General features: G+C 35.0%; 1 protein-coding gene and 1 pseudogene across 2 annotated transcripts in view; both read right to left on the minus strand.

Moving 5' to 3' along the window:
* Window positions 1–2,613: 2,613 nt before the first annotated feature.
* Window positions 2,614–7,789, minus strand: LOC107587150 (pseudouridylate synthase 7 homolog-like protein; annotated as a pseudogene).
* Window positions 7,790–8,826: 1,037 nt separating this feature from the next.
* LOC107587151 (twinfilin-1-like) overlaps window positions 8,827–15,238 on the minus strand; it is a 12,858-nt gene continuing 6,446 nt past the window's right edge. The window contains exons 1-7 of one of the 2 annotated variants that reach the window (XM_016274816.1): window positions 14,390–14,563; window positions 13,479–13,574; window positions 13,290–13,394; window positions 11,693–11,818; window positions 11,282–11,432; window positions 10,547–10,668; window positions 8,827–10,382 (exon numbers count right to left, since the gene is read on the minus strand). In XM_016274816.1, the coding sequence (XP_016130302.1) occupies window positions 10,215–10,382; window positions 10,547–10,668; window positions 11,282–11,432; window positions 11,693–11,818; window positions 13,290–13,394; window positions 13,479–13,574; window positions 14,390–14,479 (858 nt within the window). In that variant the 5' untranslated portion in view covers window positions 14,480–14,563 and the 3' untranslated portion in view covers window positions 8,827–10,214. Of the gene's footprint in view, window positions 10,383–10,546; window positions 10,669–11,281; window positions 11,433–11,692; window positions 11,819–13,289; window positions 13,395–13,478; window positions 13,575–14,389; window positions 14,564–15,238 lie in introns of those variants that run through there. The other variant, XM_016274815.1, reaches the window with a different exon arrangement.

The following is a 15,238-nucleotide window of genomic DNA, read 5'->3' on the forward strand; positions in this document are numbered from 1 at the left end:
TGAGCCACTGAGCCGGTTGGTTTGGAAAATGTTTTGGGTGGAGTTTTATTGAGTGCTTTGTATTATGTGAAGAAAAACAATGCTGCTGTGGGTTTTGAAACCACGTTTCAATCACAGTCTTAGCTCAAATAACTTGTGTTTAACCTCTGCGGCTTTCGCCATGAGCTTATCCATTTAGAGAGATTCATTTCATTTAATGACAGCAATTTAAAGTATGCAACTGTGGGATCTGAAGTCAGATGTCCCAGATGAAAATACAACACTTTTTCACCTGAGCCATTGTGTCTGTGGAGTGCTTTAGACAAGGTTTTACTGAGAGCTTTGCTTAAAAGAATGAAAAGCCTAATAAATTAATAATTAAAAATAAACCTAATAATTATATCTCAAATTACAAGCGTTTAACCATTACCCCATTGTGGTCTCCACAAGAAACATGGCCATTTAGAAACCTTTGTTCAAGTTAATGACTAAAATCTAACATATGCAATTGTGAGATTTGAACTCAGGACTCTTACATAAAAACACAATACTCTACCACTTGAGCCACTGAGTCTGACTTTTTTTTTTTTTTTTGGTGTTCGGATGGGTTTTGTAAGAGCCCTGTTTTATATGAGGAAATGATTAGAAATTATGGGATTTAAACCAAGATTTTTTATATAACAAGGAAGCAATGAGCCAATTTGTGATGTTGGCTTTAGTTTTATTTAAGGATTGTTTACAGTCTCAGCCCAATTACCAAAAAAAAAAAAATAGAGTGGGATTTAAACTCAGGGCTCCATGATTAAAACACAAAGCTCTATCAACTGAGCCACTGAGTCTAACAGTTTTCATAAGTGTTTTGGACAGGTTTTGTTAAGAGAGCTGTTTTATGTGATGATAAAGATTAGCAATTATAGGATTTGAAACAGTATTTTACATAGGCAAACAATTAGCCAATTTGTGATGGTGGCTTTAGTTTTTAAGGGTTATTTACTGTTTTACCTGAGTTAAAGCATTAAATTAATTGCAAAAGCGGGATTATAACTCAGGATTTCAAGATTAAAGCCCAATGCGTGATCGCCTGAGCCACTGAGTCTGACAAACTGCTTGGGTGTCTTGGACAGATTTTAAGAAAGCTGTTTCATATGATGATAATCATTAGCAATTATAGGATTTGAAACAAGATTTTACATACAATAGGCAAGCAATTATTTTTATAAATTGCTTGGGTGTTTTGGACAGGTTTTTGTTAAGAAAGCTGTTTTATGCGATGAGAATCATTAGCAATTATAGGATTTGAACCAAGATTTTACATACAATAGGTAAGCAGTCAGCCAATTTGTGATGTAAGCGTTAGTTTTTAAGATTAGCTAATTTTAGTTTAGTTAAAGTGCTTAATTACAAACGTGAGAGTGGGATTTGAACTCGGGACTCCCAAGATTAAAATATCAACTGAGCCATAGAGTCTGATAAATTGTTTGGGTGTTTTGGACAGGTTTTGTTAAGAGAGCTGTTTTATATGATGACAAATATTAACAATTGTCAGGTTTGCACCAATATTTTACATACAATAGGTAAGCAATCAGCCAATTTGTGATGTAAGCTTTAGTTTTTAAGCTTAGCTTAGTTTAGCTTAGTTAAAGCATTAAATTAATTACAAAAGTGAGATTGGGCTTTGAACTCAGGACTCCAAGACTAAAACTCAACGTTCTATTATCTGAACTACTGAGTATGACAAATTAACAGGGTTTCAATTTGTTATGTATAATATAATGTAATAAATGAGCTTTAACATATAAGCAAAAGCAGGATTTGAACTCGGTCTTCACAATCCTAACGCATCACTTTATCTCCTGAGCCTGGACAGTTATTGTAGTTACATTTTATTGTATTTAAACAAGGACGTTCACAAATGAAAGTCAAACAGTTATCCTCTGAGTTGCAGTTACTTGCTTTTGGGGTTTTTGTTGTTGTTTCATGGTGTTTTGCTAGATATGGTGACAAAAATTCAAATTAAGTGATAGTGGGATTTAATCTCACAACTCTGATAAAAATGCAGTGCTTAATTTCCTGAGCCACAGATAATGGGGAGCTCATTTGTGGTAACATTAATGGCCTAATAATGTTAGAAAGAATTCACAGCCTCTTTTTTCATGTACAGAAAACTAGTGCAGAGATCTACAGTATCACTTCTAGATGAGCATGTCAGTCATTATCCACAGGCTTCATCAATACTCATCTCAGCTTGATGAACTCATTCTGAGATATAGCCTCACATCAGGACCACAGACAGACACCCAGAACTTTGTTTGTCATGAGATTTTACAGGTGAGATACAGAAATCATGTTTAAATGCATTAAGCTGAAATATTCACATACTGAAACACGCAACCAAACAATCAGACTTGTCAGGAAGATTTTTTATTAAATCTTTGCATGTACAACGTCAAGACTCATCCAGAGTTCCTCATCAATGACACTGGCACAGAAGATCCTCTTCTTTTCCCATAAGTGAAGGCACAGATGCTTTATGACAGGAACTCCTGGTAATCACTTACATAACTAGGCACAAAACAGCCCCTCATATTTGATGTTACGAAATATCAATATTATTTAGTCTGTAAGCATTTTTAATCACTGTCATTAAATAAACTATGAGAGATTACACTTCATAATCTCGCCGAGACACACAGTAGCATAGCAGGATGCATCCAGGTCAACGGTTATTGATAGACTGGGCACACAAGTCTGGTCTGACTGCCCCCGCGGCTTCTCTGAGGTCTGCAAGCTGTACGTGATGTTCTGTGGCTTTGCGAGCAGCGGGCGATAACATCCCGGGATGTTGAGTTTAAGGGAAGTCACTCTGAAACGGGATGACCCCCAAGCCATCCTGAGCCAATCGGTCTTGATACCACTGGCCCAGCAAGTTTTCTGGGTACTTGACACTATTTCCTGGCATCAGAAGAATTACCTAGAAGAAACTCAGAAGAAACATTATAAGGGATTGATGGGTCAGGGTTAGCAGAGTAGACAGAGTCAGAAAAAAAGAAGACATTTGAACATAGTACCTGGTCTAATGAAAAAACGTCATCCTTTTCCTCCAGAGGTCACAACATGAACCTACAACACAGAAATAAAGCAATTACTACAAATGTCTATAAATTATATATATAAAATCCCAAAAGTTTGGGATCAGTAAGATTTTTCTTGTGCTCATCAAGGCTGTATTTATTTGATAAAAAATACAGAGAAAAACCCTGTTATTTTGTGAAATATTATTGCAATTTAAAATAACAGTTTCTATTTTAATATACTTTATTATATTATTTATTCCTGTGATGCAAAGCTGAATTTTCAGCATCATTACTTCAGTGTCACATGATCCTTCAGAAATCATTCTAATATGCTGATTTATTATCAATATTGGAAACAGTTGTGCTTGTTTTTGTTTTTTGGAACATGTGATACTTTTCAGGATTATTTTATGAATATAAAATAAAAAAACAGCATTTATTCAAAATGGAAATCTTGTTACAATATACACTACCATTTAAAAGTTTGGAGTCAGTACATTTCTTTCTTTCTTTTTTTTGAAAGTAATGAATACTTTTATTCAGCAAGGATGTGTTATGGATAAAAAGTGCTAGTAAAGACTCATATTGTTAGAAAAGATTTTAATTTTAAATAAATGTTGTTCTTTTTAACTTTTTATTCATAAAAGAATCCAGAAAAAAGTATCAGTTTCCAAAAAAAAAACCATGAAGCAGCACAACTGTTTCCAACACTGATAATAAATCAGCATATTAGACTGATTTCTGAAGGATCACGTGACACTGAAGACTGGAGTAATGATGCTGAAAATTCTGCTTTGATCACAACAATAAATAATATTTTAAAGTATATTAAAACAGAAAACCAATATTTGAAATTGAAATAATATCTCAATATTACAGTTTTTTCCTGGATTTAGGATAAAATAAATACAGCCTGGATGAGCACAAGAGACTCCATTAAAAAACATTAAAAATCTTACTGATATATATATATATATATATATACAGTATACATAACATTGAGATTTTCAAACAGATAAGTATATAGATGGGTATGTACTCTATATAGTAGTTTTCAATCATAAATATGTAAGTATTTAAAAAAAAATTACAACTGAAATGACTACAATTAAAGTATTTTTATAATATATAAAATAATACATATATGTTTATTATTTAATTGTATAAAATAATATATTTTATTTAAAAAATTGTGTGTGTAACATTTTACATATTTTTATTGCCATCAATTAGCTTATCTAATATATAATGTGTGTACATACATATATATAGTTACCTACATACAGTCCATCACTTTTTTTTTCTTTCTCCACAGCTTTAACTAAACCAATTTCCTAACCTGTGGAGTGTTCAGTTCCACTGTGGAGTCTTTAAGTCTCTTTTCAGATCGAGACCAAACCAGATCTCCCTGGACAGGCTTAAAGCCCAGTGTCTGGAGCCGGTATTTGGCCGCTTCGTTCCACACTCTGCTACAGTAAGAGTGGAGGTAGAAGACCCTCATACTGTGGGGTAAACCGAGCCAGCCACGTATGCAACCCTCCTGTCCTCTGCCGTATCGGTGAAGTGCATGGAGCATAAGATGCTCTCTGGCTTTGTAAGCTGGCATGAGGGCCAAGCTCTCCTTGGCATTCCCTGAAGAGAGAGATACACGGAGACTGTTAGTTGTTCTTGGATGCACAGGAGCTGTATGCAAAGAAAGAAAGTCAAATGGGTTTGGAACGGCATGAAGGATCGGCAAATGATGACCTAATTCAAATGTTTTGATGAACTATCACAAACTTCACTATCAAGAGAAATCCCAGCACACACCAGTGAGAAGAAAATTACATTTTGCCTTGTTCTGGAGATCATCACCATCCTCTGGAGTGAAGAACAGCTTAACAGAAGCCTCCTGCTCAAAATACACAGTGTTTTAAGCCGGTGCACCACATATAGGCATTAAATGGAAATGAATGACTTAAACTGGTACCATTTTCTCCTTTAAGAGCGCAAGCCCTACTTGGTCTGCTTGGACACATGATCCACTTCCAAACTGTTGGGGACCGTAATCATTTACAAAGCCTTTGTTCTATAAAAACAAAAACATATATATCTATTTTTGTTGCAGCGTGTGTCTATGCCATTTATTAATTAAATACTGGTGAACATATATTTACCTTCACATTTTCCACTGCCTCTTTTACAAGATGTTGCAGCTCTGCAAGTTGACTTTTCCCATGAGGCTTCAGGTCTCTGATGACAAGATCCTAGTGATTTCCCTGGAGTCTGCCGAGGTTAAGGGGCTCAGAAACAGGACGGACCTGAGAGAGCTGCATTCCCCTCCTCTCAAACTCTGAGACTTTGTCCAGCAACCTGCCAATAGAATTGTTATATGTATCTACAAATTGAGTCAAGGAAACCAGGCATTTTTAAACCTTTTAATGACAAGAACCCCATTCCATATTATAAAGACCAAAAATGTTTACATACTTTGGTATGTACTAAACAGCATTTATACTGTAGGTGTACTAAAATAGAAAATGAAAAATATATTACTTTTATTAATAATATTTCATATTAATGTTAAATATATTTATTTATTTAGCTAGTAGATATGGTAAGCATTGCAATTTAAAAAATCAGTTCATTAATTGTGCTAATTACAGGAGCCAAATTCCTTAATGCGAAAGATAATGGATGACTCCAAAGTTAAAGCCAGCATTGATTCTTTTTATTTTTCGCTCTCCACTTTCATATACAGTGCATTTAATTTTAAAATAGATACTTTTTTTCTAATTTTTTCCTTGTAATTAAAGGTGCAGTATGCAGTTCTTTTGCTCTCTTCAATGGCTGCAGTACCCTGTGTTTTCTGCAAACTGGCAACCCAGGCTATTGAAATATAAATTGGGGGAATCATAAGTGGGCGGAATCACACAGACCAATATCCCGACATGGAATGCACATTTTCAAAGTATGATAACTGGCTGTAGCAATGTTTTTTGAAGAAACAAGTATGTGAACTTAGCATGTTTCCTGAATATTTGCAAATGTGCTATGGTGTTTTTATGTTTCAGTGCCGTCAAAAAATTACATACAGCGCTTTTGGGGTAGGAAAGAATAAAATATTTGCAATTAATTTCCTGATTTATGGTCAGTTCTAAAAAATCAGAATGAAATGGTTAATGTTATCAAATCTGCTGAATGTGAATATTAAAATCACAATGTTTCATTATCTGAAGTTAACATGAACTTTGACAGCCCTAAAAGTTTGCTTTTTTCGTTCAGATTTTTTGCAGAAACCCTAGCACCCCCTTGTGGCCCCCCTGGGTATCCCCATACCCCAGATTCAAACTCCTGTAGAGTAGAACATAGCCAACAAAAATTTACATTTCCTCTTACAACTAATTTAATTGAGAAAGGAGAAAAAAATAAACATTGGGGAAAAAACATCAGATATTGGACTAATTGACTAATGGTCTGTTTACCGCTCTGGAGAGACCTTTTTCACCACCATGGCCTGGTAGGTGATAGCTCGCTTGTCTTTAATTCCTGCATAGGTCAAATCAGACGGAAGCACTCCAAGTACTGCAGCCATATAGCTGATGGCCTCCAAAGTCTCCAAGTTCTCTTTCATCAGTGTGATAGCTGAGAGGGAAAAAAGACTTGCATTTTAGGCAGGTTTCCAGAGATACTCAGCTTTACATGACGACATGAAAGGTCTTCTCTTCTCTGCTCACCTGTGTATAGTGTCACCTTCTCTTCCTCCTCTTGACATTCTGCTGTTGTTCTCTTCTTGGGTTGTTTGCTTCTCTCTCTTAGTCTCACTGTAATGAAAGTCTTCTTCTGGTCGGTGAAGCTCTTGGTTTCCACAAGCTTTGCAAACCACCTGCTAACAAAATGGTGAACTGAAGTTCGGTGCTCCTTGCTATCATCGGGCAGGAAGGTGAATGCAGAACCAGGTACTTTTGCATCACTGAACCGGAAGAACTCCTCAGCTTCTCCTTCAGAGGCTAAACTAGCAAGCTCCTTGAAGTCTGGGTCCTCTCTGACCCGAATCTCTGATTGGTTGGTCACAGTCTGGAGAAAGGGGAAGTTGTATCTTACTGCTTTGTGGACAACTGATCTCTGGTGTTTATCAGGATAAGTACCCAGTGACAGTTCCACCTTTTCTTGCTCGCCAGCTCTTACTCTTATTTTGTTGGTGAAATGCTCCAACTCTTTGTTCACATGTTGGACCCAGGATTACATTCAGATCAAAGCAATCCTGATTTAAAATGTCAGTGTCATCTGGTTTAGATTGTTTTAATTTATCATCCCTTTTAATAGCTTGCCTTGGTTGAGGAGGTCTTTTTGTAAGTTCTTCTTGAACATTAGGACTGTTAACAAGTTGTCCATTGATGTCTATCTCAATAACCACAGAGTCTTGGGGTGAGTTTTTTATGGTCCCATGGAAACCTTCATGGTCTGATATGAAGCAGGAGAGAGAGTCCCTCTCCATTCTGAAGCCCTAAACGAAAATACACTTAGCGATTAAGTCACTCAATCATTTCATTATTATTTTAGTGATTTATTAACTTGTATAGATTATATAATGTAAAATAATGAAATGTAAAGAATAATTTATCGTGTTAACATTAAAATGATTACAGAAGAACTGAATCACCATTACAAAGCTGGTTCGTTTAACACTGTTGCGTCATAATACAAAGCAAGCAAAATATAAATATTCGAAAATGGTGCTTACACTCACCTGCGTGTTATTGTTGTCAATTCCCTTCTTCCGCAGCACATGGTTCCGCTCTTAAAGGCACAGAAGCGCAAAGACCGTGCAATAGCGTATTCTTGTTTTGCAAGGATTCAAAAATAGATTCAGTACTTGTTCAACCTAAAGTTGCTGATTTTATACAAAATGTGTAAGGCATGTTGCCATATTAAGTCGTAATGAGAACAAACCATTAAATGGTAAGGGGTCTGTGTGTGTGTGTGTGTGTGTGTGTGTGTACATATTTTATTGATTATTATTCACACAATAACAATGCATTATTCATAATTTATTGATTCTCCCCAATTCCTCGGTTTCACCTTTTACTTTCTAAAATAGCCTACCACTTATATACACACAGAGTATATAAGTCTTCCAGTTTTGTAGACATTCACACTGAGATCAGTCATCATTAGTCAGGTGGCTACACAGCATTTCATCACTGGATTTACAAAAATCATTTCAAGCGTTTTCAACATTGCTGATGAACACATTCATTTTTATTCAAATTAACACTCAGTAGGTTTAACCATTTATTACTGCGTCTTTGGCAGGCTTTTGTCTTTCGAACACATTAAAATGCACAAATTCACATTATTTCTTATTTGATGTAATGTAATGTTTCATGCACTTCATGTTGTTAATTACAACGAACGGAATGCACTCTTTGCATTTTTTTTAATCAATATAGTAGAAGATTATCCTATTTAAATAAAAGTTATAAACAAGTTTGGTCAGAAATAATCTAAAAGTAATTAAAAATTTTCTGATTATATTACCTTAAATGTGTAATGTAATGCATGACGTTACTAACATGTTTTGTCATGTAATTTGTCAGGTAATGGACTACAATATGAAAATCTACCCAGTGTGTGTGTGTGTATATATATATATATATATATATATATATATAATATATACACACACACGTGTATATATAGATTTTTTTTCTTGTTATGTTTGATGTTTAATTGTGAGAAATACAGAACCTGTAGAAAGAATTTTCAAATATTTTTATTTTTCTTTCTCCTCTATTCCTCTATCTTATACAATGCATAGAAAAAGACATTTAAGACTCGATGATTCCTTTCCAGACTTCATAATACCCTTACATAGGAGACATGTTAATAGTGGTTTGCCTTGTTGTGAATCAGTAGATGGATCGTCCCAGAGGTTCTGGAACTTACAGTCCCTTCCCCTATGAGTGCTTCCAAAGCATCCCTAGCGAGATGCTGAGTGAACTTAACTCCAAGCACTTATACATTAGTGTGGTTGCAAATGGCATGAAATGGAGGCTGGTCAATAGATGACATGTAAAACATTCGTTCAGGCAGACAGGATGGCCCTAAACCCCTGAAACCATGGACTCTCACTTTCTAGATGTTAGACAACAACATCATCTGGACAAACAGCTGTACAGGCTTAGAAAAATAGTATCTCTGCGGGTTTAGTCTTCACTAGAATAACGTGAAAAATATCTAAGATGCAGAGAAGCATCACTTTTTCATATTTGTGTTATGACGGATTCTATTATCTATTCTAATATCCCTATAATTAAACAATCCTACATTTAAAAAAAAAATGACAAGACCAATTTTTAACAATTAAAACATTAAAAAAGGTATTGGAACATTTTCAGCACAATATTCTTGGCAAATCCTTCATTGAAATAATCCCTACCCTATTGCTACAAGCTTCAGTGGCTGTCAGAATACTGATAATTTATGTAGTCACTCTTTAAGAAAAATTTCAACCTAATCAATCAGAAAGTTAATTAATAATGCGTATGGCCTCATAAAACAGATCTGAACTTCTGACCTTCCTGTGGACTGTGGACTATTTAACTTTCCGGGCTTGTTTTCCAAACATAAATCATGCCTAATCTCCACAGCCATTTTCCTGGACAAATATTCAAGTTACTCCCAAGCTAAAATGGAAAGCTGGAAAGCTACCACTGAAAGTGCAATTTATACCTTGACTAGATATCTGTTTATGGGAAACCATCTCTTTTTCTCAAAAATGATCTTCAAATCAATATCTTATTTCTGGACAACGAGCACTAAATGGAGTGTCTATTTCAACAGTATTGCACTCTATATCATAATCTTGGCTAATATGCAAGTAAACAGCGTAATAGTGTTAAAACTATTACCAGGAACATCACAGACGGCATCCTTGAATGCAAGTGAAGCTTAGTAAAACACATTCTCGTCTACCTCAATCTGTGTTCTTCGACATAGCGTATCATATTGCAAGCTACAAAATGTAATTTCAGAGGCTAAGTGTTTTACTTTGTGCATAGATCAGTCTATAGGGCTGTGGTCTACATGAGTCAAGGTAAAAATGGGAATTCGCTTTGAGGACGGGATTCATTAGACTAAGTGGAATGTACCACTGTCAGATTCAGAACAGGAAGAGGTTTAATCATCATCGCCGCCGTCCCTTGGCGCCCGTGTAATTCTACGGCCCCCCCTCTTCCCGGTTGGCCCCTTGGGTTTGGCAAAAGCTTGCTTGTGCGCATGCTGCTTGGGATGAACCTCTTCGTACAGGAAGTCACTGGTTAGTTCATCACCATTTTCAATTTCCAGCTGAAAGGAAGAATCCAAGGTGAAAACTAACATTAACATTATTGTAAATGGTCTGATAACCTTAAAATGGCACTTGCTTCCAAGAATTTAACAGAATGTTGTATGCTGCATTTAATACCACAGTGAAAAGGGTTATATAGGCAAGCATATATAACATGTAATACCTTTTTTGCAATTTCAATGCCCATGTTTTTCTCCACTGTGTCTATGAGAGGGTTCTTGCAGCTTGAATACAGCATTCTCTCTTTGATGCTGCATTTATAACCAGGCATAGAGTAGATGAACACTGAAAACACGAACACACACACAAAAAAAAGCAATAAAACGGTTTGAAAATGCATTAAGCACTTTTGAAACTATTGTCATACAGGACAAAACATGGCCAACAATATTACCTGCCATTAGATTTTAAAATTTGAACACTTCCACCTTAAAAGTAATCAGATGATAACTAGATGTCCTCAATACAGAATTCATAATTTTATTTAATACACCTTTAAATGTAAGAAAAATAAAAATGGTAATTTTGAAAATATACTTTTATAAATTTTAATTTTCATGAACAGTTCAATAGTCCTAATTTCCAAAAACATTTTTTTGTTCTTATATTTTTAGGAATAAGCTGGAACATAAATCAGATACATTTGTTCTAACAGACCACCTTACTTGTATAATCAATAACTATTAACAGACATTATCCAAAAAAAGCAAACATATATAACAAACGAAGGTAATAAAATAAAACAAAATAATAATAAATCCAACAAACAGTTCAAAAGCCCTATTTTTATTTTAATAATTACTAATGTATTCAATAATTGCATAATACATATACACACATTATTCTGTATTCATAACGTATTTTTAAATTGAATGAACATAAGATATGTCACTCTTACCTGTGGACTCAAGGTAGTCTCCTTCATGCGAGTGTTTGTAGAGGAAAAAGTGATACCTAGCTGCATCATTTGGGATCCTTTTAGGCAAATCTTTCAGCTCTGTGGGAGCCGTGCTGGACAACTTGATGGATTCTTTAGGAAAATCTATTTCCTGTTAATAGGATGGGCTTAATTAGTGTATTTGAATAATTACTCAGTTCTACAACATGTATTCCCATCTCATATTGGTGGTTTTGTGGGTAGGTGTCAACCCAACCAGTCTGCCTTCTAACAGTAAACATACAGTACCATTATGCATTTCAGCTGTTTTCTTTGAATGCAATATACAGGATGATAATGATGAAAAGAAGGCATAAGATGCTATTGTACAGAGCTGCTGGGAGTGGTGGAGGGGGAAAAGGCCTGAAGTACCAATTGAACATAGTTAATCCTTTTCTCCCTGAACTGCTCCAGAGCCTGAATAGCTTCTCTCTGCATAGGGAACGCCACTCCCTGAAGAGTCTGCTGCTTTGTGTCAACATGGATGTCTGTCTGCAACTGAAAACACACAAATAAGCCTTTAACAATGTGTATGCACTGGCCTGTAATCACTAAAGCAGCCACAACGGTTGTTAAATGATTCTTCTGCAATTCATGCTGTAGTTTATAAAGCAGCGTTGTTACACTGTATGTTGAGATTTGAGAATGTTTTGTTTAAGTTTAACTAGGTCTATGACCTTTGATAAATTAGCATGTCACTACTGTTGCCAAATCTAATCCAAACAATAAGCAACTTGACTCACCAAAATAAGCTTAAAGCATTTTTACTGCTTTAATATAATTTATTGCAGCATAAAATGTCAAAATAACCAAGGTTAAATTATAGGGATGTGTCGGTATAATTATATATGAATTATTCTGAATGTATTGTTTCATTTATATTAATAGTAATATAATTAAATAGAACATTTTTTTTTAGGAAATTAATCCTTTTATTCAGTAAGGGTGCATACTAGACTTACATTATTTAAAAAATAAATAAATATATATAATTCAGCTTTACCATCACAGGAATAAATCACATTTTAAAATATATTAAAATAGAAAATTCTTTTAAATGGTAATAATATATAACAATATTACTCTATTTTTATTTTTGAGCAGTGAGCAGAAGAGACTTCTTTCAAAACATAAAAAAAAATCTTCCCAACCTTAAACATTTGAATGGTACACTTATAATAAAAATTACATTCTGTGCTGCACCCACTGAATGAACCTCCTGCTTTGCCTCTCTGCCTCCTTTCATCCAGGATTGGGACCAGCATTTCATCCACCCATCTACTCAATAAAATCTCTCTTTCAACAAATTAATAAAAATAAAACACCACAAAGCTGCTTTCCTCTCATACATGTAGATTAGTGTAGCATTATCTTCCTCCCACAGCTGCTGCAGCTCTGGGGGGAGTTCAGAGAGCCTTTTGACTGGTTCATTTACGCTGCCTGTCATTTTGAAACAGCCAACGAAGCGTTTAAGAGTCAGAGCATATCCTTTTATGGTATGAGGGGAGGTTTGTATGCGTTGCCAGCAGCATCCTTTGCAATCGGTTCCAGGAGCTGGTTTAAATGAGAGAGGGCATGGTACTGAGCTTCTCTATTTTTAGTCAGTGTATGTTTGATGCTAAATATTACATTACATTTATGTTTTTGCAAAGACTCTTCCATACACATGGTGATTTGGGTCATCCTTTATAGTTTTTATACTACTACTGCTCAGCAAACAACATTGTGTGCTTTAGTTCACAATGCAAAAATGGCTTCTAAAGAGCAAGGACCCATCGTTTTGTTTTGAGATAATGTTGTGCGTAATGTAAAGAAACAGTCTTTTTGTTCAGCTTATGAAGTTACTAAATACAAAAGGCCTGATATGAACTGTTGGACTGATGTGGTTTTTGCCCCATTTTAATAAAACCTCAGCAGAGCCTGACTAAGGTGTACACCCATGCTGTGTTTATGTTGATGTCAGGATTACCTCATTGAGTTTGATTTGCCTCAGTTCCTCCTCTGCTGCAGTCAAAGGTAGAGGCGCCGCCTGGGAGCTGAGGTACTTTTTATAGCCATTTAGAGAGACATCGTCCTGAGCAGAAAGAGATGCATTAGTGGCTGCCATCCATGCATGTGAAGGTTTGATTTAAAGAATGGCAGATGATATATGTCATACCTTCACTGTGCCAAAAATCTCTTCTTTAATGTGGCCACCACCAAACTCTTTCTTCAGCGTGGCCCTCGTAGCAGCATACAACATCTTTTGTCGAACCTGAAAGGAAAAGTTGTTTCAAAATAAGTTTCTGGATCTGGATGTTTAAAAAAAAAAAAATTCAAAATAAGTTTTCAGAAAATTTACTCTCTCTCCCTCAGGCCATCCAAGATGAGTTTATTTCTTGATTAGATAATTGGAACGGATTTGGCATTACATTATTTGCTCACCAATGGATCCCCTGCAGGGAATGGTTGCCGTCAGAATGAGAGTCAAAACAGCTGATAAAAACATCACAATAATCCACAAGTAATGCACATGACTCCAAATGCTTAAAGGGGTCATATGACGTTGCTAAAAAGAACATTATTTTGTGTATTTGGTGTAATGCAATGCATTTATGCGGTTTAAGGTTAAAAAAACATTATTTTCCACATACTGTACATTATTGTTTCTCCTCTATGCCCCGCCTTTCAAATAATACTGTGGAAGTAGATTCATGTCAAACTCTTTTGCTTGAATGAACAAAGTCTCCATTATATGAGCTTACCTGATAATTTATCGTTTGGTAAAAGATCACATTACAAGGGGATCTCCAAAGTTAAGATCCACTCACTTAAGATACATTCGTTTGTTATAACAATGGTACAATATCCTTGATGATCATATCCACATAGTAGTACAAAAACCTCTTATTATAGCCTGTTTTGATATGGACAGGCTTAACTGGCAACCCGATATTTTTAAAGAGCTTTAAACCAGGGATACTATATATGGAGTGTATGGATTAAAATGCACTGAGCACTGTCATCTCATGATGTCCTTTGGCCTCGTACAAGCTGAAAGAAGATGTGACAGCATGCAAACAAACTCACTGGAGAGTGATCCGGAGACCAGGCCAGAAAGATCCACTCATAACCCTGGTTGTTGGTGGTATCCAACCTGTAGAGAAGGTATGAGGGCATGTCATCCTCCACAAGAGGGAGAACACAGCTGTCCCATTCCTGGTCCCACTTCTTGGCAGCCCGTTTACTGCCACCAAGAACTAACTTCTCTACAGGAACACAACAGAAGAAAGGAAAGCGTGAAATGATTCTTTCGTCATACATTGACAATCATTTTTTGTTTTATTGTATTTAGTTAAATACAGTACAAAAAATAAAGAATATTATTTAGCAGTTCAGAAAATGTGAGATACTGTTAATTTGTATTAATATTTTGAATTCATTTTTACTTTTAGTTTAAAATTGTGGTTAAAGTTTGTTTGTGTCATTTTTTGAAATAATTTTTGTATATGTCTATATGTTTGACATGTGCTTGTTATGTGTTTTCATTATTTTTTCAGTTTTAGTTTCATCAAGATAAACTAAATGAGAAATGTTGTCTTGGGAAGTAGCTGTGTGTGTGTGTATATATATATATATATATATATATACACACATTATTCATAAAAGTTTATTTTATTTCTAATGTTTCTAAAGATGTTTATGGTTTTAGTTTGATGTGAGATAAACAAACAAACAAGAAAGCAACAACTATAATACAGAGTGAACATATCTAAAAAATGAATACATTAAAAAAAAGGAAACATTTGACTTGTTTCTTGTTTTGTGTTCTCATGTTTGAAAGGTTTTTGAAGTTATCTTAATATAAGTGTTACAGAACACAATATATATATATATATATATATATATATATATATATATATATATATATATATGTTT

The sequence above is a fragment of the Sinocyclocheilus grahami genome, unplaced genomic scaffold (assembly GCF_001515645.1).
Source record: "Sinocyclocheilus grahami isolate Dianchi unplaced genomic scaffold, SAMN03320097.WGS_v1.1 scaffold90.1, whole genome shotgun sequence".
NCBI lineage: Eukaryota > Metazoa > Chordata > Actinopteri > Cypriniformes > Cyprinidae > Sinocyclocheilus > Sinocyclocheilus grahami.